We start from the raw sequence: 26,800 nt of genomic DNA on the forward strand, positions 1-26,800 counted from the left end.
AATTTGCCCTGATGAAAAATCAATAGAGCAGTAATTGCTTGGCTTATCACGGCATGGAGGGACAAATTGGGAAGCGGAGCCGGGCGCGGATCCCGGGGAAAGGCACGGAGTTTGGGGATCACTAAGCCAGAAAAGGGAAAGGTCTCGGAGCCATAATTAAATCTACTCCTGCTGATTTGCTGCCAAATTTATTTCCCCAGAGTTTATCAAAATGTTGCAGAGCTTACCGGGGGTGGGGGGGGCAGAATGAATCAGTTCAGCACTGGGACAGCACACGCTGGGCACGGGAACACAAATCCTGGGATGAAGGGACCAGGAAATGGAAATCACTGGATAAAGGGACCAGGAAATGGAAACCACTGGATAAAGGGACCAGGAAATGGAAATCCCAGGATAAAGGGACCAGGAAATGGAAATCACTGGATAAAGGGACCAGGAAATGCAAATCACTGGATAATAGGACCAGGAAATGGAAATCACTGGATAAAGGCACTGGGAAATGGAAATCACTGGATAAAGGCACTGGGAAATGCAAATCACTGGATAAAAGGACCAGGAAGTGGAAATCCTGGGATAAAGGGACCAGGAAATGCAAATCACTGGATAAAGGCACTGGGAAATGCAAATCCTAGGACAAAGGCACCAGGAAATGCAAATTCTGGGATAAAGGCACCAGGAAATGGAAATCACTGGATAAAGGCACTGGGAAATGCAAATCACAGAATAAATGCACCACGAAATGCAAATCCTGGGATGAAGGCACCGGGAAATGCAAATCCAAATTCCAGGCTGCAGGCAGCAGGAAATGCAAAGCCTGGGATGAAGGCACCGGGCAGCACCCGCCCCACCCAGCACCTATGGAATGACTGACTGCCAGAAATGCTGATTTTCTGTTCTGCTGTGCCCCTGAACAACTTCTGTTCCTGGCTTTCTGATGCATCCCCAGCTCCTCCTCCCCACACATGCCCCTGCTGTGGTGTATTTTAAACTCAATATTTAAAAATATTATTATTGGTGGTAGATGAAGAGAAACGAGCCCAAAACCTCTCCCTAACATCATCCAACGTGTTCCAATTTTTCCTTTGCATTTTTTTTTCTTTCAATTTTCCTCTTGTCCACTTCACCTATTTGGAATTTGTCTGGAGTAAAACCCAGCTGGGTGGCAAAACCCCCACTGGATTTTGTCACTTTTCAGGCAGCCCCAAAGCAAGCAAGCAAAAACCAAAGGAGGAAAACCCAAGCACTGAAAATACTCCTGGAAAAGTGGTGGGGTTTGCTAATAGACCTAATTCCATGCAGCAAATTAGCATAGCTCCAATGGAAGTGCAAATGTAATCAAACTGAAAAATTCAAATGAGGCGGGGGGAGCCTTTTCCTTTCTTTCTTTCTTTGCTTTTTAGTCACTTTAAAAAAAAATTAAAAAAAAAAATCAGCATTTTGCTGTGTATCCTTCACTGGGCTGGAGGGACTGTGGTAATTAAAACATTTAAACCAGCACAAGCCCCCAGTCTCTAATCTGGAGCTGGGGTCAGCTGTCTGTAGATTCTAATTTGTCCTCAATTTTTTATTCATGCTGGGGAAATGCTGCATATTTAACAGGGAACCAGCGGGAAGGGGCAGAGCTGGGCTTGGAGGTCAAATAATTTGATTTCCGAGCAGATTACATGGAACATCCAACGTCTAATCTCACACCTGATTTGGCAATGAAATGACAATAAAAGGAATGTTAAGACACCCTGGCTATGGGGTGGGCAATCACCAGCTTTTATGACTTGGGAGAGGATTGGTTTGTTTGTAGAATTATTTTTATTGCAGCTCCTGAGTAAAGGAGTCACAGGCTGGAATTTCCTTTTGGAGGGTTCTAGTTAGGGAAATAAAATATGGAATACTAGAGAAAAAAGATTCCTTTAAAATGGTAATTTAGAACTTTTTTAAGATAAAAATTCCTTTAAAATAGTAATTTAGAAATTTTTTAAAATATTTAATTTAGTATAATTTTGCTTTATCTTATTTGATTTCAATAACTGGATGCAGCACTCGGTGCTCTGGTGGGGATCAGTCACAGTTTGGAATCAATGGTCTGGAAAGATTTTTCCAACCTCAGGGATCCCATGAGGGATGAAAGAGGGTTAAAAACCACCCAGAGATGTTGTGTGAGGAAAGAAGAACCAAGAAAAAATGCAAAATGCTCTTTTTCCAAGCAAAAGATGCCACTGGAGCCTGGGACAGGGAAGGGAACACACTCTAAGCAGGGGATAAATGTCCTTTTTGAAAATTCACATGGGACACAAACCTACCCAAAACTGGATTTTTGAATCCACATGGGACATAAACTTAACAAAAACTGGAATTCCCCAGTGTGCAATTCCCCTGGATGTCCTGGAATGCTTCAATGCTTCATTTAGTAACACTTTGTATTTTCAGGGAGAATGAATCCTTCATTCCTAACTGGGAGCCAACTCCTCAGCAAATGGATGGATTTGAGCTATTCAGAGAAAATCTCCTCTTCATTTTCCAACACTGTGACATCCTCACAACCCTTCAAAGCCACCCCAGGACAGTTTTCATGGCTAATGAATAAACTGTAGAGAAGTTTTCCTCCCCATTTCCCTGGAAATTCCGTTGTTCCCAAGCCATGAACTGCCCCCCTTTTTTTCTCCCCTCTGCCTTTCCACACCCACCCTTCCCAATCCCTGCTGGCACAGCCACTGCCAGCACGTCTGCCACCCACAATGGGATCTAAGCACCAAAATAAACCCCTGCACTTCCCCAAACCTTCCCTGCACATGGGTGCTGGTGGGACACAGCCAGCTCATCCCAAAATCCCTGTGCCCGTGGGAGCCTGGCTGGGTGACTCCTCCTGGTGGAAAGGCTCCCCCTGGGCCACTGGTTCCAAAATCCAGGAATCCCAACAGGGAGGGGGCACAGCTCCTTGGTTTGGTTCCTTTTCCAGCCAGATCTGGAAGTGCCCCTTGCCCCTCCTGCCTTGTCTGGGCCATCCCACTTTTCCACTTGAATTTCCTCCTTTGGGATCACAAGAACCTTCTCCAAGCAGGATTAACTGGGAGCACCAATTAATTCCTCTCAGCATCCCACAGGTAAAAGAAACTAAAAATTAGAACATTTGGATTTTGAGTGATGTTCTCAGCAGCTGCTGTTTCAAAAATGGGGAATTTTCCTGAGTTCCCTCTTGGAAGTAAATCATGGAATCCCAGAATGGTTTGGGTTGGAAGGGACCTTAAAGCCCACCCAGCTCCACAGAGCTCCAGTGAGGATTGGAGGCTCCTGGATTGTTTGGATTGGCTCCCTCACGACGTTGGGAATGTCTCTTCCCATCACTCCCTGGCATTTCAGTCCCTGTGGTTTCATTATTCCACCTGCTGGGCTGCAAAGCAGCAGCTCAGGGCACCAAATCCCATCATCAGCCCAGGGAGGAAAATCCCACAGCACCACTGGAGATTGGACACTTAAAAAGAATCATTTCTGACTTCCTGGGCTTTAGTTTAGTATGGAATAAAAGAACATTCCTCACCTTCTTCCTTTCTTCTCTTGGCTTCCTCTTCACTTCTCTCCTTGGCCTTCAACGCTTCGTCTGCTTTGGCTAAACAGAAGAAAACGAGCTGGAGTTAGTTAAATTTATCCTATCAAATCAAGGAATCATGGAATGGTTTGGGTTGGAAGGACCTTAAATCCCATCCAGTGCCACCCCTGCCATGGCAGGGACACCTCCCACTGTCCCAGGTGCTCCAAGCCCTGTCCAGCCTGGCCTGGGACACTGCCAGGGATGGGCTGTCAACAACCTCTTGCCAAACAGTATTTCCTGGGCTTTAAGCCCAATTTGATGTTCCCTCCTGCAGGCCCCACAATGAAACCCACGTGCCTGACAGAGCAGAACTTGGTTCTTCATTTATTTCATTTCAAGTCACTCCCACAGTCAAGGAACGGCATAAATGGGATTATGGAGGGTAATACCAGGTCAGTAATAGAGGCAATATTTATTCAACACAAATCCCCACATTCATTTTGGGGTAAGTAAAGCCCTTCAGAGACTTTTGAGAGGTTTTCTTTCTTTAAACCCCAACCTGCCCAGCCCAGCTGCCCCCAGACCGAACTGCACCAAACGTGGTGCACCCATGAAGTGCCAGATTTGTGCCACAGTGAGGAATCCACAGACCTACTCTGAGGCTAAAACAGAAACCAAACAGCATTTCCAGGGCTGCAGGCTCTGCTCAGAGGGGGAGTCAGACAGCTCTTCCTCAGGACTCTATTAGGTGGTACACAATTTCCTCTTCACTCCAAATCACAGCAGCAGTACTTAATCCATGTTACAACAATCTTCTTTAAAAAGAATCTTTTTCCCTCTAGAAACCTCTTCCCTTATTACTTAATTATCTACCAGTTGCTCAACTGCAGGGGTTTCCAAACACTATCCTACAGATGTTAAAGAAGATTAAAAATATACAGCACAGTAACAAGGGACTATCAATATACTCTGTAAATTAATTAAATTTCTGTTCTAGCACATCATTTATTCCAAAGCATTAATGTCTCAAAGGAGCCATTCTCTTTTATTGCCATCTCACTGCCTGATGAGTGAACTAAGTGAGAATAAGTCTCTAATAACATTATACTTGATGAAATATTAAGTTTTCAAAAGTATCACCAGGCCAGGAAGAGAAGCAGCAGCAAGGACCAGGAATGCAGCATTTACAGCAGGCCTTCTCAGGGAGGGAAACCACCACAAACCGTGGTCTGGGTGCTAAGAGCTGAGTCAGATGTGCAAGTATTTAATCCCAGCACCTCCTGAATCAAGCAATAATTTATGAAAGCCAAACTCAGCTCAGGAGGGGGTGAAGGGCTCGTTCCTTTTTGGAGCCACCAGCTCCACCTTAAAATGCACAACCTGCCCAGGGTGCCACAAAGTGACCCAATCACTGCACTGACAGCTGCTTCCACCTCCACAATTTTACACTTGTTTAGACAACATTTAAAGCCATGAAATATTAAAACTTTTTCTGCCACTGAAGATCATTACAAGAATCTATTAAATCCCATAATAAAACCAAACCACAAGTAACTCTAAAGACTTTTACTTCATTTACACTTTATTCTCCTTGGTAAAAGGACAGGGATAATAGAAATTCCATTTAAATTCAATTTTGGTGATATGTGTAATTGTAGATATACCCCTTGAGTCATGTAAAATGCTCAGCTTATGTTTCTTTCAAATTATCCCGCTCCCATTCCCATTCTGCTCCTTACAACTGCCTTCAATATGTATTAGCAGAGCTCATTAGGCTGGAATTTAATAATGCAAACATCAGGTGGATTTCAAGACCCTCCATTATCAGCACAAGATGGATTGCTCATATAGCTCATGGGCCAACTGGGCACAATTTAGATTCAATAAACTACCAGGCCTAAATTTGATTTATCTATTCCACTGAGCTACTTTGTTCTTCCTGCCCGATTTGTTGCTGCACAGGAACAATTCATTGGGTATCTCCGTGGCAAAAAGATATTAAAACACACAGGAAAGATGCTGCTGCTCAATGAATAAATTTTTAGCTTGTCTTTGTTAACTTTAAATTGCTGATTTCCAGCCCTTGTAAGTCAAGTTAAAACTGCTGCCCAGGCAGAGCTTGGCCTTTCAAGTCCTGGTTAATTAGAGGGACAATGGGGCAATTTAGGAATATCACGAGGACAATTCTCCACACAAAATTGCTCATTAACAACAATTTAACTTAGCCCATAAATCTCCAGAGCAGTCCTCGAGCTCACAGGGCTCTGTCCAACACCAGCAACGTTACTTTCAGCATTTAACACCAAAGGTTCTCCTCAAACATTTCACATTTTCTGCCATTTTTGCACAGAATCCCAGAATGGGCCGGGCTGAGAGGATCATCCTGGAGAACATGGCACAGCATTGGGTCCACTCTTCTTCCTCCTCTCCTTTTCTTCTCCTCCCCCTTCCTCTCTCCTCCTTCTCCTTCCTCTCCCTTTCTTCTCCTCCTCTTCTTCCTCTTATTTTCTTCTCCTCCTCCTTCTCCTTCCTCTCTCCTCCTCATTTCTCTTCCTCTTCTTTTCTTCTCCTCCTCCTCCTTTTCTTCTCCTTCCTCTTCCTCTTTCCTCCTTCCTCTCCTTTTCTTCTCTTCCTCTTCTTCCTCTTATTTTCTTCTCCTCCTCCTTCTCCTTCCCCTCTCCTCCTTCTCCTTCCTCTCATTTTCTTCTCCTCCTCCTTTTCTTCTCCTTCCCCTTCCTCTCTCCTCCTTCTCATTTCTCTTCCTCTTCTTTTCTTCTCCTCCTCAATGCTATTGTTGTTGTTATTATTATTATTATTATTATTATTATTTAGTGACTATATATTGTTGTTCACTGCCCAAGTGCCATCAAAAGCACCAGAAGAGACTCACTTTTCTCAAAGCAAGCTGCAATTAAACAACATTAGAAGATCTTTAGAGCTTGAGGGTTGGATGTGATGGTCTGGGAGGGCTTTTCCAGCCTAAACAATTCCATGGAAGCCCTGGAAGTGCTGGAGGTTTGGGAAGCAGAGTCACTCCTTGATTCTTTAATCCCAACCAGCCTCACACTGGACCAAGGTGCAATTACTCCAAGCAAAGCTGCTAATTAAGAGAAGCCAGGAGAACTGTGAGTTACTCCAAGGTAGAAACAGGGCAGGGATGGTTTGGGGCTGGAAAGGGCATTTTGGAAAGTGTGGCCATGGAGGAGCCCCTGCAGCAGAGCCCTCTCCCAGTGCATGGGAGCAGCAGGGAAGGTGCATGGAAAACACTCAGCCCCTCTCTAAGGAGATTTCACTTTCCTGTCAAAACTAAAAAAGAGAGGAGTGTCAGAACACCCACAACTGCAAACCACAAGAGGTCTGGAAAAATAAATTAATTCAACATAATTGTGGACTTTCCAACTGCTCAGAGCTGAAAATACAAGATGTGTCTGAGGAAAAGAAAGCCAAGAAACTGTAAAAACACATGGACATCTCATTTAAAATGCAGCCAACCATCCACGGTGCTCATCAGAAAGACTTCACCTTTTTTTTTTTAAACACAAACATTTTTGCACTTATAAAATATTCAGTCAGCTCACATATAAAAATACAAGTGGAATCCATTATTAATTTACAAGGCCCTGTTTAATTTACATGCTATTTTTCTCTGGTATATTAAATTTATCAAGGCTTGTGGAAATCCTCTCCGCTGAATATTCATGGGCTGACGTGTAAAATTATCTGTTATCCATCTGACAGATTCCAGCACAAACTCCAAACAACCACTTGCTCAGAGAATGCCCCTGACAGGAACACCAGGAGCAGCACCCAGGAATTCTGAGCTCCAGAGGAAAAGTGACACCAGCACACACATTCCTGTCAGCCCAGATTCAAGCTGCTTTTCTGTATTTTTGCCTTTAGTAACACTCCACCCAACATTCCTGGATGCCTTAGAGGGCTTTTTCCAGCCTAAATGAGAGTATGAATTATTAATCCATCACCCCATAACCCCACAGGGCTCTGAGATTCCATAAATCCATGGTTTGGGGGCTCACTGCCCAGTCCATCGTGTCCATGGCCACGGAGCTCTCCCTGTCCTCCCTGATTACACCTGGAGCACCCAATTCCCAAACATGGGAAGCTCTGCCCCTGCTGCCCTGTGATTTAATTACACCAGGCTCTAATTATGGATATTGGAGAGCCCTGAGCATGAGGGTGAGGGAGGAGCTCAGTGCCCCCTCCCCTGCTCTGCCAGTCACACTTAAAAACTCCCCAGAAGCCCAAATCTGGTTATTTTAAACTTCTCTGAGCTCCCAGGGGAACACTCCCAGTGTTTGGAAGGGAGATGTTACCCCACTGATTCCTCCTGCTGCAGGAATGCTATTTCCCACCTCTGGCCTTTGTCATTTCAGAAAATATTCCTTATTTAGGGATAAATGTCCCGTTATGGCACAGCTACTGAGCATCTGGCTCCAGGGTTTTCCCAAACATTAAATGGATTTTTGGTAGAAGATAAACCCAGCCATGTGCAATCCAACTGAAAAAACACAGTTTTTCACAGGCAAAACCCAAACGTTGTCTTATTCCAAAGGATATCAGAGACATTTGTGGTTATTTGGTGTAACCAAGGCATTTGTTTCTATTGGGTACAACCAAAATAATAATCAAGATAAACCCTTTCCCACCCAGCAGGCAATTTCCCCAGGTTTCTTTCATTGTTACCATTTTGAGGAAGCAGTTTGTGGCTCACCTGCTGGCCAGGAAGGGCACAGGGCTGGAGAGAGCCCAGCAGGGAAGAGAGAATATCCAAAACCCCACGGAACAGCCCCAGTCCAGAGGGGTGAAATATGGAACCAGCTTCTCTGCAGAGAGGGAGGCAGGCTCATCCCTGGCTGGAATATCCACGTGCTGGGCAGGGATCTGGGAGGGGAAGGGCTGGAAGGGCCACGGGGTGCAGGGCAGGGAAAGGGAGAGCTGAGAGCTGAAACCCCTCTGCCGAGCGGGGCCGCGCTCCCCAAAGGCTCCCGGATCCCGGTGACTGCCTGCTGTATTAAGACTGCCTTTCTCATCACTTAATGCTTATTTTCATCACTTTGCTTAAAATATTGATAATCAATTAGGGCTACGTCTGTTTTGCCACAGAATCTGTGTCACAGTCTATCAGGCTGTCAGGGCCAATTCAATCCTCATTCAAAGTTAATTTTTTCTCCATAAATCCGCCTTTGGAGGAGTCATTAGGCGCAGAACATAGCCCGAGGTGCAATCACCTATTCTCTTTCATTAGAGGCAGGCAGGGAAGGTGAGGGAGATTATTAGAACTTTGGAATGATCACAAAGCAGCGTGCTGCCTGTCAGATCCCCCCAACATTTCATTCATCTCGCCCGCTCGCTGCCAACGCTCCTAAATGGACATTATTCATGAACATCTGTGACACGCTGAATATTCCAGCCTGGCAGGGATGAAAAGCCATGCCCCCCCCTTGGCTGGGAAATTAATTCTGTGGTCAGAACAATTAGGAATATAACAAACTTGCTCCGTGGTGTTATTTTTAGGCTTGCTGAGATAGCCCCCCTCAGAAAGGAGGGTTTTTTGGTTTTTAAGCATAAATGTGGCCACTCCAAATGGCCAAACACTGGATTTCATGGTACTGGAGAATGATGAAAAAGCTGTGCCCCTCTCTGACTGAGAAATTAATTCTATGGTCAGAACAATTAGGAATACAGAAAACTTGTTTCGTGTTTTTGTTTTTAGTCCTTCCAAACATTATTTCAGAACTGGATTTTTCTGAGTCCACTCTAGAGGGTCAAACACTGCATTTAAGGTATTGTTGAACAATGTGCATTTCCTTTGCTGTGCAAATGGATAGTTGGTTGAGCTTTTTTCAGCAATGACCAAATCAGCAGGTTTGCAATCTGATTTGTTGATACCTTTCTAAAATGCAGCCAAATGAGACCCCACATTGGATTTGCAATCACTGCCATCTGAAATTCCAGCCCACCTCACTCAGGGTGGGAAAGCAGAGTGGGAAACAGATTTCCACAATCAACTCTATTTATTCCTGTTTCCTTCCAAGGAACACGTGATGGCTATCCAGGCATTTCTGGGGTAGGAATGGCAGAAATGCTGGTGCAAGAGACAGTCACCCACAAAATGAGATAAGCCACCACATTTTCCATGCATATTCCCTTCCTACAGGCAGGGGGTTAAGATGCAGCTACTTGGGGAAAAAGTCATTTCCATCTAATGAAATCACATCAAGTAGTTCCTTGAATCTCATTACAAAATTCAAAAGAACAGTCATTTACATTTTTTTTCCCTGATATCACCAGGAAAACAATGTTCTCATCACCAAACTTCTCGGAGCCCCCATCATTCTCCTCCCCAAATATCCTCCTTTTCCAGAATTAAGGGCCAGATCCTCAGTGAGTTCAAGCTGGCACAATTCCACTGACTTGAGCTGAGCCAAGCCCATTTACTCCAGCTGAGGATCTGGCACTCCCTATTTATAATAATAATAATCCTAAAGAAGACTCAATCAGCAGCTCTTGGCTAGGTACATTCATCCATTATTTAGTGCATCCCTAATTTCTTTCCTTCTTTCTGTCACAGTTTCCCCCCCAAACACACTCTGAAGGAAAAATCCAACCTTAAACAGGGTTTAACACTAAGGATTAATTGGCTTCTGACTGACTGCAGGGGCTGCTGTTAAATATTCCAAGGATTTGTGTCCATCCCAGAAAAGGCTGTGCATTATCCTCCTGGACATCTAACCAAGCCATGTTTCAGCTGAGATCTGCTGCCCCAGCCTGCAGCCCAGCTCAGGGAACAGCAGAACTGGATGTGGCTCCTTCACCTCGGGTCTGCAGCCTTGGGAGGACACCAGTCCTCAGAACAACTCAGTGATCCCAAGGGAAGTGCTCAAATGGCACCTCCCAGGTGAGTTTGAGGGGAGAGGGTGGGAATCATGGAATCAGGAGATCAAGAAGGTTGGAAAAGCCCTCTAAGATTATCAAGTCCAGCTGCTGATCCAGCACTGCCAGGTCCAGCACTGGCCCTGTCCCCAGGTGCCACATCCACACCTGAACACTTCCAGGGATGGAGGCTCCACCACTTCCCTGGGAAGCTCGTTCCAAAGCCAGACCACCTCTGCCAGGCAGAAACTGCTCCTCAAATCTAATCCAGACTTCCCCCAGAGCAACTTGAGGCCATTTCCTCCAGCTGATGAGAAAGCAAGAGATTCTTCTTCCTCAAGGAACTAAGAGCTGGGGAAAGTAAAAGGATGGCCTGGAGTTAAACCTGCCCTAAACTACTGGGACAAAGGAGGCAGCAACATTTAGGAGCAAAAACATAAATGCCATATATAAAAGTGGATGGAGTAAAGAATGCTCTTAGTGCTATATATTCTTCAGGAATAATTCCCAGCTCAACAAGAAAACCAAGAAATGATCCCTATGAAAAACTCTGATTTAATTCAATTTATTTTAATTGTTCTTCAGGCAGTTTTTGTTCTGGAGCTGTTTGTTTCCCCCTGGCACACCATGGGTGGGGAAAGGAGAGGACAATGGGCAGGGCTGGCACAGATCTGGTGAGCAGGTGAGAGGAGGAAGCCAGGTTGGCTTGGAGCCAGCTGGGCTGGTGGGAGATGTCCCTGCCCAGGCCTGATGGAAATGCTGTCAAAGCCACCACTCAAATTCTGAAGGACAAATTTAGGCAGCTTTGTTCCTCCTCAGTGACTTCAGAGCTCCCTTTCCTGTGAGCATCTCAGCCCAAACCAGCCAAGCCCTGCAGCTCCACAGGGCCACATCCCAACAAACACTCAATCCTCACGGGATCTGCCAGCCACCCTGCTCCACCAGCCACTGCATCTGCAGGAGAAATCACCCTCCTCTTGTGCTACCCACCTACCTTCACGTGAAACCATACCAGCTCCTCCATTTCATTCCACAAATAAATCATTCTAATTCAAAAAACACTTCCTTGCTTAAAATATAACCACCAAGACAAATTACTTAAATGATTTCTGGGGAAAAAAATGGCACTGTGCCTCAAATACAATTGTCATTACAGGCTGCAGATTGGCAATGACAGTCAGCTTTTCTTTCTGGGGTGAGGGCAGAATTCAGCCTGACAGCTTGTCAGCAAACTTGAAAAATTCACTCCCAAAACTTCGATTCCAAACGAGCCCTTCTTTCATCTGCCAATTTCCCAGCGTCAGGAACGGCCACGTTAAGTGAAAATCAAGTAGATGACAACTCCAGTGGCTGTGGGAAGGAAGCAATAAAGCACAGAGCACACACAGCTGAGTGCAGAACAGCTCTGAGAGGAGCCAAAGCAGCCCCAGCACCTCGCAGGGCTCCGGGAACTTCCAGCTCCTGTTTTCCAACCGGATAAAAACATCGGCAGTGGAAACATAAGGAATAAAGCTGTGTAAGTGGAGCATACTTAATCAAGAATGGAGCACAATTAATATTCAAATTGTGCTGCAAGGAAGCATTTTTGAGGAGTTTCTGAAGAAAGAAGGAAATTTGTTCACCCTATGTATGATCATTCCCACTCTGACCACGATGTTCATAAAAAACCTTCGTGAAGCAACAAAGCACAAAAACCATCAAAAAACACTTTTAAAGTTTTTTTTTAAACCCTGTAAGTGCACAAACACCAAGACACGGGTAAAGAAACAGAATGTTAGCAGCAAGGAGTGTTAACTCACACAGATACTGAACAGGGCACTGGAAAATCAGGAAAGGAAAACTCGGAGCAGGAAAACTTCGGGGTGGAGGCAGCGAAGTCCCAGGATTTACTGAGCTGGAACTGTGGAATCAAGAGACAGGCAGCCACAAGAACCTGGCACCAAAAGGGGGAGCGTGTGTCAAGGGAAGATTTGTGGGGAGGACTCCCGGGCGATGCCAGCACACACTCGATTCCAGCCCGGCAGCCTTGGGAACGCCGGGCTCATCCCGGCGGAGGAAGGGATGGGAAACGCCAGTGCCCAGCCTGTCCCCTGAACTCCTCTAACCATTTACTGTACTCAGCTCATTAAATACTCCCCCAGGATAAAAGAGGTAAATATACTGCTTAAATATTCAGTGGCTGGCTGTAAAATTTCATTGCAGATTAAGTGATGAAGATGAAGAAACGCTGCTGAAAACAAACAATTTATCTTCACTGGGCGCAGCAGAGCGCTCCTGGAACCCCGCCAGAGGCTCTGTGGGCTGGAATTCAATAACTGCATTAAAAGAAAACTACACCCCTACTACACACCAGGCTGAACATCCCTGAGTAAACAGTTTGCTGCAGCGGAGCTTAAATAATTCAGGAAGGAATCTGGGGTAGCAAACACTTTTTCTGAAGCACTGTGTGGCTTCATCTATTTCAAATAAACGCTTGTTTTTAAAAGTTCGAGCAGAGCCCATTAGAGCAAGAGGGAAAACAGACAAATCCACGACAGAAAACCACCAAAGCACTGATTTCCAGAGAGGAGTGAAGGAAGATTTGTCATCAGGGAGGAAGTCACCGCCAAGGGCACGGAGCTGATAATATACACATGCATTTCCTCTGCTCATCTGCAACCTTGAGAGATTCCAACTGGCTCTCATAAGTCTGGACAGCATAATTTTCCCTCAGACACATGTGCATCCATATATTTGTATAAAGCTGTAGCAAAGTAATAAATAAGCAGCCTTATTCAACACCAGAACTTCCATAAACTTTCTCCAATTAGGTTCCATTTCCAGCCAGCTTTAACTCCGGATGGGAGAGCTCTGCCAGCTACTTCAGGGGGGCATTTCTCTCATTCTTAGAGAACAGAAATAATTTGAAATGTTAAAATGTCACTGGGTGTTTAAGGGTTTCAACCATGAGGAAAGGGAATGCACATACCTGTGTGGGACTGGCAGCAGAGCACCACTGAGGCTCACCATCCTTCATCCATCAGAAGGAACCTGGCTCTGAGCTCGCACGAGCACAGCATGTCTGGGTACCCTTTATATGGAGTTTGTGCTTTTTCATGAAGATGATTGTGCTAATCACACTTTTAATTGCACTGCTCAATCACCCAAGCATAGAACATGGAATGGTTTGGGTCGGGAGGGCCCTTAAAGCCCATCCAGTGCCATCCCTGCCATGGCAGGGACATCTGCCATTGTCCCAGGGTGCTCCAAGCCCTGTCCAACCTGGCCTTGGGCACTGCCAGAGATGGGGTGCCCATCAGAAGGTGGCAGAGGGTTGAACTGGATGGTCTCTAAGGTTCCATCCAACCCAAACCATTCAGGGATTCTATAATTAATTTTTTTTTTTTTAAATCACCCCTTTTTTCCGATAACTTCCATCATAACATTTTTTGGGAATAATATTAAAAGATTTTTTTTACAATTTGTACAAATATTGCAAGCAGGGTAATAACTATCTCCAAAAACCCACTGAACTGCTCTAATCCCCATTTTCTGCCAATACTGGATTTCCATTCCCCTGAAGAGCCCCCAGGCACTGCTACCCAGGCCAGGCTGGTTTGAGCCTGTGGGGAGAGCAGGTGTGAGGCAGTGCTGGGCACAGGGCAGGGGTAGGGTTGGGAAGATCAAACAGGAAAGCCTTATCAATATGATTGCCTGGCAAAAGATTTGGAGAATATGGAAAATTATAAGTGAGATTGAAATGAAAGCAAGCTCTGAGATCCCTCAGTTACTGAACACCTGGATAACAATGGTGTGGCTGGCTGAAGGCAATCCCCTTTGGATGGAACAGCACCCTCTGCTTGCAGGCAGCTCCAAGGGGCAGAGCAGACCCTGCCAGCTTGGCACAAGGGCCCAAAGAGGAGTTTTTAGGGTTTTAAATGGAACACAGTGTGGTGATGTAATGATTCTTATAGGATGTATGTAAATGCTGTAGGATTTGTGTCTTGTACTAGACTGGTTAGTGAGAATTAGAATATTCAGCACAGAAGAAGATTTATTGGATTGTAACAGGAACCTCGCTCTTCTTTCACTCTTTTGTGCTCTCTCCTTTGCTCTCTCATCCTCTCTACCCCTCCCTTCTCTCGGGCCTGCTCTGAGCTGTGCTGGCAGCTCCCAGCAGGGCCCCTGCACCCAGACCCTGGGCAATAAACCCCAAGTTCCTGACCTGGCTTCAGAGATCTCAGGTCTCCGTCTGACCCAACTGTCCCATCCTCCATTGCTCCTACAGATTAGGGCTAGGATTAGAGTTAGGGTTAGGATTAGAGTTAGGGTTAGGATTAGAGTTAGGGTTAGGATCAGGGTTAGGGTTAGGGATAGGATCAGAGTGAGGGATAGGATCAGAGTGAGGGATAGAGTTAGGGTTAGGGTTAGAGTTAGGGTTAGGATCAGGGTTAGGGTTAGGATCAGGGTTAGGGTTAGGATCAGGGTTAGGGTTAGGATCAGGGTTAGGGTTAGGATCATCAGGGTTTAGGCCAGCTCCAGCTCCAGCTCCAGCCCTGCCGTGTCCGGAGCCGCATTCCGAGCGCTCTCGGGGGTCCCATCCTGCATCCCCCCATGGATCCCTCCCATCTCTGGGCTGATCACTGCCCAGGCAGCCCCACCAGGGCTGGAGCTTTTCCTTGCAGCTCTGCTGGCAGGGAATGGCAGCCCAGCAGTGCTGGCAGACCCCGCTGCCCCCAGCCCAACTTCCAGGGGAGGCAGAGCGGCAGCTCCGGCTGGGAATTGTGCAGCTCAGAGCCACGGGCAGCACAGGGAGCTCGGCTCTGCTCCCTCTCCCTGGCAGCTGGCACACTCCAAGCGTGGGTTTGATTACTCTAATTAATATAACATTATCAACAGATCTTCATATTGATCCCTAACCCTCCTTTCTAATGGAAAATTCCCAGCTCAGAGGGAGGGAGTCGAGGCGAGCGAGGTTAATGGTTTTAATCCCACCCCAGCTTTAGGATGGGTTTCCTCCAAGTGCCATTGATTCCTCACACCAGCAAACTGGATTTTTTTTTTCATATTCAGTATTTAGTATTTTATATTTTGGTATTTTCCTTTGTTACAGTAACATTCACTACTTTGGTACCAGTTGAATCAATTAAAACAATATCACCAACACACACATCCATTATTTTCACCGAGACTAACAAAAACATTAAGTAAGTTAAAATGAATGATGAAGCTGAGCTTTTATTTGAAACTTCATTTACTAAAAATAAACCAACAGAATCATTAAGGTTGGAAAAGGCCTTCAAGGCCATCCAGTCCAACTTTCAAGAATTATTTATGTTGTTGTTCAAAGTTTCTTTGCATAGCAGGTGACTAAATCATTTAAATATGAATAATTCCAAATAGAATGTACTGTCAAACAACATTTCATGTCCCTGAGTAAGAAAAATGAGATGCTACTCCTGAAATTACAATACAAATGACAAGCATTTTAAATTTTGAAATTTTTCCCCTTAGTTTACAGTGCAACAGGGCTGTTCCTTATTACAGGCCCAATTCCACATGGATCAAACCCTGAAGGACTTCCTAATCCCCCAGCTTTGTCCTTTAAAAGTGATTCAGCCCTATCCCAGCCTGTGGCAGGAGTGGGCAGCACTAATGGGCCCCCGCTGCCCCAGCTCCCCCCATTCATCCCCAATTCCCCCAGGTGCTCTCCCTGCTCGTGCCCAAATGGCACCAACCTGTTGTGCAGCACATCCCTGAAAAGCCCAGCCTGGATCATCCCCCAGGACCAAAGCCCTGCCACCACTCCAAGCTGTTCCTCTGCTGTGTGGAACAGCCCTGCCCTGCCAGCCAGGCCAAGGGGGAAACCAAAGAAAGCTGATTTTAAGGCAGAAAAAGTCCAAGTGGGATCCTTTAAAGCAAACCCTCAGGTGCCAAATACAGCAGGTGCTGCTGCACACGTTTGCTGCTTAAAATTTGGGAAAACTGGGAAATACTGAGAGCTATGATGTTCTAACACACTGATCCTGGTAACAAAACCTGACACTTGCAATAAAAACCCCCTTACATTGAAAGCTCTGCACAGCTCTGGTTCTGGCCCCTTGATATTTTTGCAATATTTGCTGTTTCTGAGTGAACACCTTGGTTTTATCCCCATGCTCACACGGGAAGGAGCGGGGCTGCTCTGCTATTCCTGCAGCCACAGCCTGATCCCAAGGGATGGGATGATACAAAGCCCACCCAGGACACCCACGGGGTGCCTAAAGCAATGAAATTATTGGCATTTGTCACCCTGGGCAGCAGCAGAGCCCAGGGAGGGAAGAACTTCCAAAATCAGCTCCCGAGGAAATACCCCAGCTCAGCATCCAGCCCACACAACTCCAAGCCTTTTCCATTTTCTTCCTCCACGCTCCCAAGTTTAATAAACAACAAACCCATCATTTTTTAACACTTTAACCAGCGAGAGCAGTGATTCATAACTCTGTCATAATTAAAATTTTATGGCAAATACACACAGCCATCAGTCATCCAGGCAGGAACGTCCGAAAAAAGTGGGATTTCAATTTATAAGCCCGTGCAGGATTGTATGAGTTACACTGTATAAAAGCACATTTCTAGGGAGTTATTGAACTGGGGAAAGCAAAAGTTGGTTGGGTTTATTTTTTTTAAATCAAATACAGAGGAGGTTATGAATTTGTTGGCGCAGCGGCTCCGTACAGCGACTGATGGTTAAAAAAGGGAAGGAAATATTATCCTGTGTCTTCTTCCAGAGCTGCACTAACCAAGTTTGGTGCTGTCCCTGGTGCTCCCTAATGCCACAAACACAGATTTCCTGAAATTATTAAAAACTCCCAAAAAAAGAGAGAAAAATCCACATTGATGTAAGGGGATAAAAGGGGTAAATCAGTGAAATTGGTAAATTGTGAGATATGCATGTACAGAAACATTTTAATGCTTCTGTAAACATTTAAATTCATTCAATTTCAATTAATTTTATCGCAGCAACAACATGGAATTCACCAAATGAATGAAAAGAATGGAATTGGTGGTGTGGTACGGACACACATTCAGGGATTTCCAAAATTTGTATTTGGCTCTCCAAGATCCATCCTGGATCCAGACACAAAATGAAGTACTCCTTAAAACATGGATCAGGGTGATTTTACTTATTCAATATACAGCTAGGTTTAGGATATAGTAGAGAATAAAGAATGTTTGCAGATCAGTTTCACAAGCTGCTTTTTTGCTTAGAAATACAAGAAACCCAAAAACTTTCAGTAACTGTTTCTCGTACCTGTCCTTAAAAGGAGTTTTTCCTAAATCCCATAAATATTCCTCATCACCTGGGAAATCCCTTCTGCTGGCACACACCCAGCTGTTAAAGCTGTTGTGTTCTCCAATGCTTTGAGAGGGAGTGGATGCTCCATGGCTTTACAAGAAATCTCTATTTTTAACACACAACTGACATCCCCATTCCACCCTAAGGCCAGATGATAGGAATTCTCTGTAAGAATATTTAGGGATTCCCAACGCTCTTTGCTGCTACAACACTGCCAGTATTTGAGATTTTTATCCACATTTAAGATGAGAAAAATATTGTGGGAAAGTTGGATTAAGTTTTGCAGTGCAGGGAAAAGTTGGATTAAGTTTTCCAGTGAAAATGGTCAACGTGGCAATGTTGGGTATTTTCCAACCTTAATGATTCCATGATATAATTTCTACTTGGGAAAAGAATCAGTTTGTATTTTCACATATAAAAAATAAATAAAAAAGGGAAGAAAAAGCTAAACATGAGACTTGGAGCTCCCACAAAGTGTTATCTCAGGTCTCCCCAGTCCATTAAAGGAAGTAATTGAATCAGTTTGCGTTTTCTCCGTAAAATCTCATTCAGAGAAATTTTATTGCCAGCCATCTAAATAGTAAATACTTATTATCCTCCCCAAATGAGGTTTTGCTTGCCAAGGGCAAAGCCATGGCTGTGACTGTGGCTCTCTGTCAGAGGCAGCAGAAGTGCAAAAGGTTATAAAGACACCATTAATGTCACGGGAGGGCCTCGCCAGCGCTCCGTAATTGGGGCCTTTATTCCCAGGCTCAGGCCCTGCTAATAGGATGCTTTAGGGTTTCTTTGGTGGCAGCCCCACATAATCACCTCCACCAGCTGAACGTGGACGTTTATCTGCTGAGCCTGGGAATAAAATGTCAGGGATGGCCAGCTGCAAGGGCCAGAGAGGCAGGGCCAGGCAGGGCCAGCGCCAGCGGGGATGGCCACGCTGAGAAGGGCTCAAAAATATTGAGAATAAGGCTGGAAAATGAACTTTTAGAAATCAGTCCCTACTGCAGGGAAACCTGGGAAAACAGGCCAAATGGTAATATTGAGATGGATTTAAAATGATGTGTTTCTAACTAGCCTGGCACAGAGTGCCCCAGCTCTGGAGGAGGCCAAGGAGCAGCCTGGTCCAGGGAAGGGGACCCTGGCCCAGGGAAGGGGACCCTGGTCCAGGGCTGGAATAAGATGGGCTTTAAGGCCCCTTCCAACCCAAACCAGTCTGAAATTCCATGTACTCTTCCACAACTTATTTCCTTTCCCCCTTAGCTTTGCCCACACTTCAGACCAGAAAATGCAGACACAAATCCAGAGCTGCTGCAAGTTTGGAATGTACAGGAGGCAAAGGCAGAGCTGCAGAGAGTGAGAACCCCAGGGTGGTTTGGGTTGGAAGGGACCTCAAAGCCCCTCCAGTCCCATCCCCTCCCAGGGACAGGGACACCTCCCACTGCCCCGGGCTGCTCCAAGCCCTGTCCAATGCAACCACAATCTCCTCTTCCTCAAAGGGACTCATCACTATAAAATCATTCACATTTCTCAGAGAAAACTCTCCCAGGGCTTCAGATCAGCAGCACAAAATGCTCAAAACCTTTAAGAAACTACTGATTAAATAGTTTCAGTGGGTATTTTAAGAACATGCAGCGATACACGATGGCTTAAACAAAGCAGCTCAGAAATCTTCAGTAATAAATCACAGTGCAGCCACAGAGAAGAGAAACAGAACTGGAACTAAAGGGAGGATCTGCAATAAAGGCACCTAATTTGATTTTTCACATAAGCTGTGTTTTGAAACACTCCTTTTTTCCTTGCTGGGGTGATCAATATGAGAGGCTGGCAAAGGACATGAGTTTCCATTGCTGTTGCCTTTTACTGACGATGCTGTTCTGCCCTTTTCAATGGATTCCTTCACGGGCTTGTGGCAACAGGGCTCAGATCACCTGATGCAGATTTAACTCAGTGTGAACTTAGCTTGCTTCACACTTGGAGGAGTGGTAAAACCTACTATTAGAACAGTCTGACATCTGCTTTTTCAAGAGCAGAAAACGCTGCATAAAATCCTGTCCAAGTCACCAAAGTTACCAAACACCCCCAAAGATAATACCTTTGAACATACAGATATTTAATATTCATAGAATAAAGGTCCGTAAACAACAAAAAGAAAATAAAAGAAAATTTTCTTATCAGCCTCTTAGGTATGAGGAGAAACGTTTCACATATAAAAATATGTTGAGGATCTTGTTTCTATCAACCTCCATGACCCCCCACATTTGCAAAAGCCTAAGTATGAGAACTGCCCTTAAAGCACCCCAAAATCCCTGCTAATGACAGGCTCAGCCTTGCAAAAACCCACCAGGACTGAGGAGCCCTCGCCAAGCACCCTCTGCTCCACGCTCAGATTTATTTGGCCGACACCTCATAATCATCCCTAAATCTAATGGGACACAAATGCATTTCATCACAGATGAAAATCTTCAGCGCTGCTCAAATGGAAATCAAGGAATTATTACAATCCCGTGGCCTGGCTTGCAGCAGGCATTAATCAGAAATCATAATAAATCCACACAGCACATTCAGGCAGCACATTAGTCAGGAGCTTTTGCATGATAACGACGTTGACTAATGGGCTCCGAGCTGGAAGGGTCAATCATAAACTCATCAAATGCTTCATTTAATTTCTTAATTTGGACAAACACGATTTGTTTATGGGAAAGATATCAGGTGTTCTTGAATGAATAATGGCTGTGAAACCAAAGTCCATTAATCAGCGCTTGATTACAAATGACTCGGAGATTGTTTGTTCTAATTTCATTCATTTGGGGCAACAAAGAGAACACGAGTGAGAGAAAGCACTCGGCCAAAATGGCACACTTAGCTCTCCGTGTTTAATAAAGTTGTGATAAATGGGCTTTCAATAACTAAAACAAGGGGGTTATTGCCCATATTAAATACTGTCCCTGAGAAAATTAATATCTGGGAGTTACAAGGAGATGGTGCAGGCACACAACAAGGTGCTGGAGGAGTGCTGAGCTCCTGTGCTGGCATTCCAGCTTTTCCTGAAAGGAGGGATGGGAAAGGCACTAAACCAGCAGGGATTTATCTCTACTTCCTGTGAAACACTTCAGGAAAACAATGAAATTATTTGGGAAGGGACCTTAAAGCCCACCCAGTGTCACCCCTGCCATGGCAGGGACACCTTCCACTGTGCCAGGCTGCTCCAAGCCCGAAGTCCAACCTGGCCCTGGACACTTCCAGGGATCCAGGGGCAGCCACAGCTTCTCTGGGCAGCCAGGGCCTGCCCACCCTCACTGGGATTTGTAATTAATTTGATTTAATCACATCCATAGGTTCCTTTCAGCAAGATGATTCCAGCACACTTCCCACGTGGAAATTAGGGAGGCCCCCAACACCAGAACAGCACCAGCCAGAGCAGATGGGGCAATTCAAAACCTTTTCCTGGGCATTCAGGCTACAAAATCCATCCCTGGAATGTGTATCCGTGGATAAAAACAGTCTCCACTCTCACTTGTGGAAAATCTAAACATCCAAAGATGTTACAAGGGAAACTGCCAGCACAAAGCTCCAGGACACCCTTTCCTGGGAATGCCTGGATGCCCAGAGCCCACAGAGGGCAGCTGCACACAGAGGAGGCTGTGACAGACCATGTAAAACACCACAACTAAAGATTTCCCCATCAATATGAAGAAATAACATTTCCCAAAAGACTCGCTAAAAACAAACGAGCCCCACCACCACATATGGTTTGCACAGCCAAACCAGTGGATAATTAAATTACAGCAAAGTTGCTAAATATGAATTGATATAAAACTTCAGCTAACTGAAAAATTGTCTTTGACTGCAGATCAATAGCAGGCCTGCAAGACTCATCTGCACATAATTAGCAGAGAGATTTGCATCAAAATCCTGGATCCCATATGCTGCAATATTACAGAGAGCCATTAGGCACCATGTGAGCCTGAGATACTTTTGGTGCCACAAAAGAAAAAAAAAAAAAACCTTGGATAAAAATCTAACAAAAAATAGAAATTCTGAAAGCTTTAGAATGATTTCTGAAGGCAATAAATGTTAATTAACTAATAAAGCTCCTAAAACTCTACTTATAGGCTCTGGTTTATATTGTGGCATCCCTACAACTCCTCATTGGCTTCTTACTCTAAAAACAAATTGATATTCCACAAAAATGGTTCAAAGCAATTTTTTTTAGTCTCTTGTAAGAACCTAAAAGAGGTCCCTGAAGTGAAAAACTTTCAGACACCAAAAGAATGATATTATACATTGCAAAAGTGAATTATTTCATTCCAAACACATTTATTCTCTACCTACACTCAATTAAAACCCTGGATTTTTTCAGCAATCCTGCAAATTAATTTAAATTATTGAATTACTATTATCCAAGTGTTTACTTTGCTCACCACAAACCAGCTGCACTTCAGCAATCACAAATTTTGTAAAGACAACCCTGTTAGTATGTTAAAAAAGCAATTAACTGGAGAAAGACCCTTTTTTTCTACAGCTGCCACTTTGTGTGCAGAAATTCTCACTTTTGTTTAGAACTCTGATGAGATTATGAAGCTCTGCCAAGAGCTCAGGGGCAAGGAAGGGCTGAGGAAATGTGTCCCTGTCCAGCTTGGCTGTGAAGCTCATTGGTGTGGGGCATCCAGGTGAGCTCAAAAACTTCCTGAATTTTCTGAAATTCAGTCTTAAACCACCTGAAACTCCCATCAATGGGAAATTCCCATAAAGTAAAAAGCAGCCACTTCTCCTAATGTACACCTTCTTGATTTTAAAATAATTGTTTAATTCTTCTATTGCTCAGAGCTTTTTCAAGTGTTCTTTCCCCTGATGCTGTCACTGAAATGGGTTTTGACACCAAAATCTGCTGAGTAGGAATCAGCAGCTGACCTAAACTCTGGGTTCATTAACTCCACACTGAGATGGATTCCCTAAATTAGCTGGTGTCCAAGAGCAGGATAAACTCCCCTATGGAGTCAGGAGAGGAGAAGGATCCAGGGAGAGCTCAGAGCCTCAGGGGGCTCCAGGAGAGCTGGAGAGGGACTGGGGACAAGGGATGGAGGGACAGGGCACAGGGAATGGCTCCCACTGCTGAGGGCAGGGATGGATGGGAGAGTGGGAACTGGGAATTCCTGGCTGGGATGGGATTCCCAGAGCAGCTGTGGCTGCCCCTGGATCCCTGGCAGTGCCCAAGGCCAGGCTGGACACTGGGGTTGGAGGTGGGACAGTGGGAGGTGTCCCTGCCATGGCAGGGGTGGCACTGGGTGGGATTTAAGGTTCCTTTCCATCCAACCCATTCCCTAATTCTGGAATCTCAGGTGGCCCTAGAGCAGGACCTGAAGAGAAGGTGTTTGAGCCATCACTGCCAAGGCTCTTGCCAAGGAATTCCAGTTTATTTTCCTTTGACACAGGGAACAGAACAACCTTCCCAGGCTGGTGATGAAAATTCACGAGGGATGAAAGTTCCTCTCCTTGCTTGGGGTTCAGAAAATGCTCCATAAAACACCCTCAAACCCTTTGTAGCCCCTGCATCCACATGTGTCACAAAGATAAAACGTGATTCAAGGAAAAATTTGATGATTCAAACATGATTCAAAAAAGAAAACATGATTCAAGAAAGAGTCCTTTGCTCTCCAAATAAAGATTTTTATATAAATAGAAGTAAAATTCAATTATTTAAAGTGTCAACTGCCACTAATCAAAACAAATATTTCAAACTGATAAAAATTAGAATTTTATATTAAATCAAACCTACACAGCAACTGAATTAATCTTTTTTTCAATATTCAGAACTTTTAAGCTTGTTAAAAGTTCACATTCTTGCAATTTCTGGGGCAAGAATTCTTTTTAAAGCCTGCTTTAAATTTCCACAGAACAAGTAAAATATTTTAAGTATTATTTCATCCTTTGTTTGTATATAACAGCACACGTTATCCACCCTTCTAAAATTCATTGCATAATTAGAAATTTAAATTAAAGCCAGCGAGTTCTCAGTGGAAAGAACACAAATAAGAAAACTGAAAGAAACCCATCATCAAAACGAGAAATCCATAAACATTTGATAAATTTGGCAGTTGAAAAGAAGCCCCAATAAAAGGAAATTTTTCATACTTGTTGCCACCTGCCCGCCCGACTGCTTTGCATAGTTAGAAAAGAGCAAAATAGAGGCCAACCTATTTAACTAAACAGTTTTTATTAAAGTAAAAGAAAAGCAAGAATCTATAAAGTAGCAAGTGATCCTATTAGTTCCACCAGACTAAAATCATACAGTCTACGTATGTGGTCCTTTCAGCCACATCTGTTATGAGCCATTTTGATACCCAAAAGCAGAGAATATTTGCCCATATTTATCAGGCACCGAGTGCAAATCAGGCTTGTTCTCCTCAATAACTCCTGGCAGAATGGGTAGATTAAAAAAGAAAAGCAGTCAGAATTATAAAACATTTGTATTTAGCACAGTCAAGGCTGAAGCACTCATCGTATTCCAAGATTCTCTCTTTGAGGAATATGTAAAATACAACAAAGATGCAGGGTACAGAATTAAAGGCAGCAATCTGAGAGCATAATTGGATGGGTTAAATATGCAATATCCAGAACTGGATCTGATAAATGGCAAATGTTTGGGATTTGTATTGCCCCATTTTCATCACCTCACATGTAGTGCCTCGGTCCCGAAGTTTCCTTTAAATAAACTCCGGCGGATTCTTTGCACAGAACTCCCTATTCTTGACTGCCCTTTCAGCCAGAGATTGAAATGCAGATCCCAAAAATACATCAGTCACTTATTTCAACTCTAGACCTTTGAAAATCCAGATCAATTGCCTTTTGTCATCGCCTTTATATGGAGAGTAAGAAATTTCTGCTTAGCTCCATGGAAAAGCTCCCGGAGCCCTTTGGAAGCGGCGGCAGCATCGACAGTTTGAGACATCCGTGCGCTATTGCACGGGAATTTATTGACATTTTGGGAATATTCATCCATATTTTAATCTTTATGAGAAAGCACAGGTGCCCAGAGAATTTACAGCAGGCGCTAAGCAGCTTCCAGGTTCTGAGGTTTGCCCTAAGCTTGGGATTTCAGATTTGAAACTTCTCCCTAAACCCAGCGCCGGGAGCCACGCTCGGCACAAACCCCCAGCTCGGATCCACCCCGTCCCTCGGTAATGAAGTCTGGGAAAGAAATCACAGACACCCAAGTGGTTTGGCAACTGTAAGTGACAGAAGCTGAGCTAAATCCTCTGTTTACACTGGGGATTATCCGGGTGGATTGTGCGGCGCTCCCGGAGCCGGCGCTGGTCAGGGGACGCTGCTCCCCGTCCGCCCGTGGGGCAGGGCACAAAGCCCCGGCCTGGTAGGAAGTGACCCAGAAGGAGATGGTGAGCAAGGATTTACACAAAGCCAGTCTGCCTCAGAAAAACTCCATATGACCATTAACTGGCCGGCAGGGCCTGCCAGGAGGCCTAATTACAGCCCTACAGAGCCCGCTAACAAAAGCTGGAGAGCTTTAGCCCAGGGATGATCTGCTTTATACTGACTTGAGAGAGTCCATATAGAGCGAGGGAAAGAAAGAGGTTTAGCTTGGAAATTCTCCCAAGAGACAAAGCATTGTCGCTCAGTCTGGAAGGCCCACATGGAACGTACTTCAGATGGGCTTAAACATCCCACCCTCTCCAAATTAACATTCAACTACTGCCTGCTTAACATCTGCTCGGGCACGGCGACTTGGGGGAGGCTGTCAGAGGAGCCTAAAAAGGCTCCCTGGCACCTCAAGATTAGGAAATCTAATTCAATAAATGTTAAAATATCAATTTATAGCTGGGACCAACAACTTCTGAGGAAGGAAGGGTTTTATAAATCAAAACTCAGTTGCCTCGAGAATTAAAGTGTTTGAGCGCCTTCCAATGTTACCCTGCTTAATGAGAACAAAACACTGACATTAATCTACACTCAAAAAGAAAAACAATTATTTAATGAAGTCAGCATGAATGCAGGACTTGGAGAAAAACCTCCTCAGCACTGTATAATCTAAATATAAAAATGGCCATCTTACCCTCCTCTCCCACAGACACAGGTGAATATTTTTTATTTTACCTGCTGTCCTAATGAGAGAGCAGAGTCACAATTCCCATCTCCAAATACACCAGGAAAATAAAAAAATCTCAATAATAAGAGCCTGATTTACTACTTGCTGATTTCTGCCTTTCAGAGACAGCAGCTTCTATTTCCTAAAATAATAATTAAATTCTAAAAGCAGGTTTTCTCAAGATCCTAAATATCTCCACAAGGGAAATTTAGATATGGAAACACAAACAGGGAATTGGAGAGCAGCTGGGGCTGCCCCTGGATCCCTGGCAGTGCCCAAGGCCAGGCTGGACACTGGGGCTGGGGCAGTGGGAGGTGTCCCTGCCATGGCAGGGGGGCACTGGGTGGGATTTAAGGTCCTTCCAGCCCAAACCATTCCATGATTCCACAATGAGAGCAGGGATGAACCAGGAAGGGATGGTCCCCAGTGTCCCTACAAGCCCTGCAGGTGCTTTGGAGCCCCTGCTTTGTCTGTCCCAGCCAGGGAGGAGCAGTGTGTGTTCAGCACCAGATCCACGGACAATCCACTGGGAACACAGCACAGCCTCCTATTCCCACTCAGTGGGGTGGGAGCATCCCCATAAGGGGCACAGATATTCCATGAGCTCATCCCCAAGCTTGGGACGGAGCCCTGTGCACACCAACAACAGCTCCACCCACCATCACTGAGGCACAGAGCTAATTTCAATTATATTCAAATAGAACATCACCCCAGCAGCAACAGCCACGACCCTGCTGAGCCTCAGCTCCTCAAAAAGCTGCTGGGCAAGGGCTCAGCAGAAATTCAGTTTTAAGTCTGAAGACTAAAAGGTGTCGATTTTGCAAGGAGTAAACACACAAAAATATATTGAAACAACATTTAGCAACACTTCCAACCTCTTCTCACAGCAATTAAATAAAAATGAAATTTAACTGACTGAATGCAGGACTTGGGGAAGAAGGTGAGGGATGATCTCATAAATGCCTGGGATGAC

The 26,800-nt window shown here is 44.8% G+C and overlaps 1 protein-coding gene across 1 annotated transcript in view; it reads right to left on the reverse strand.

The window, feature by feature from the left end:
• The window catches only part of RSRC1 (arginine and serine rich coiled-coil 1), a 101,814-nt gene that overhangs the window by 14,010 nt on the left and 61,004 nt on the right, over positions 1 to 26,800 (reverse strand). Inside the window, exon 8 of the mRNA XM_059855872.1 lies at positions 3,533 to 3,601. Within this exon, the coding sequence (XP_059711855.1) occupies positions 3,533 to 3,601 (69 nt within the window). The remainder of the gene's footprint in view (positions 1 to 3,532; positions 3,602 to 26,800) is intronic.

This window comes from Haemorhous mexicanus, chromosome 10, assembly GCF_027477595.1.
Source record: "Haemorhous mexicanus isolate bHaeMex1 chromosome 10, bHaeMex1.pri, whole genome shotgun sequence".
Lineage (NCBI taxonomy): Eukaryota > Metazoa > Chordata > Aves > Passeriformes > Fringillidae > Haemorhous > Haemorhous mexicanus.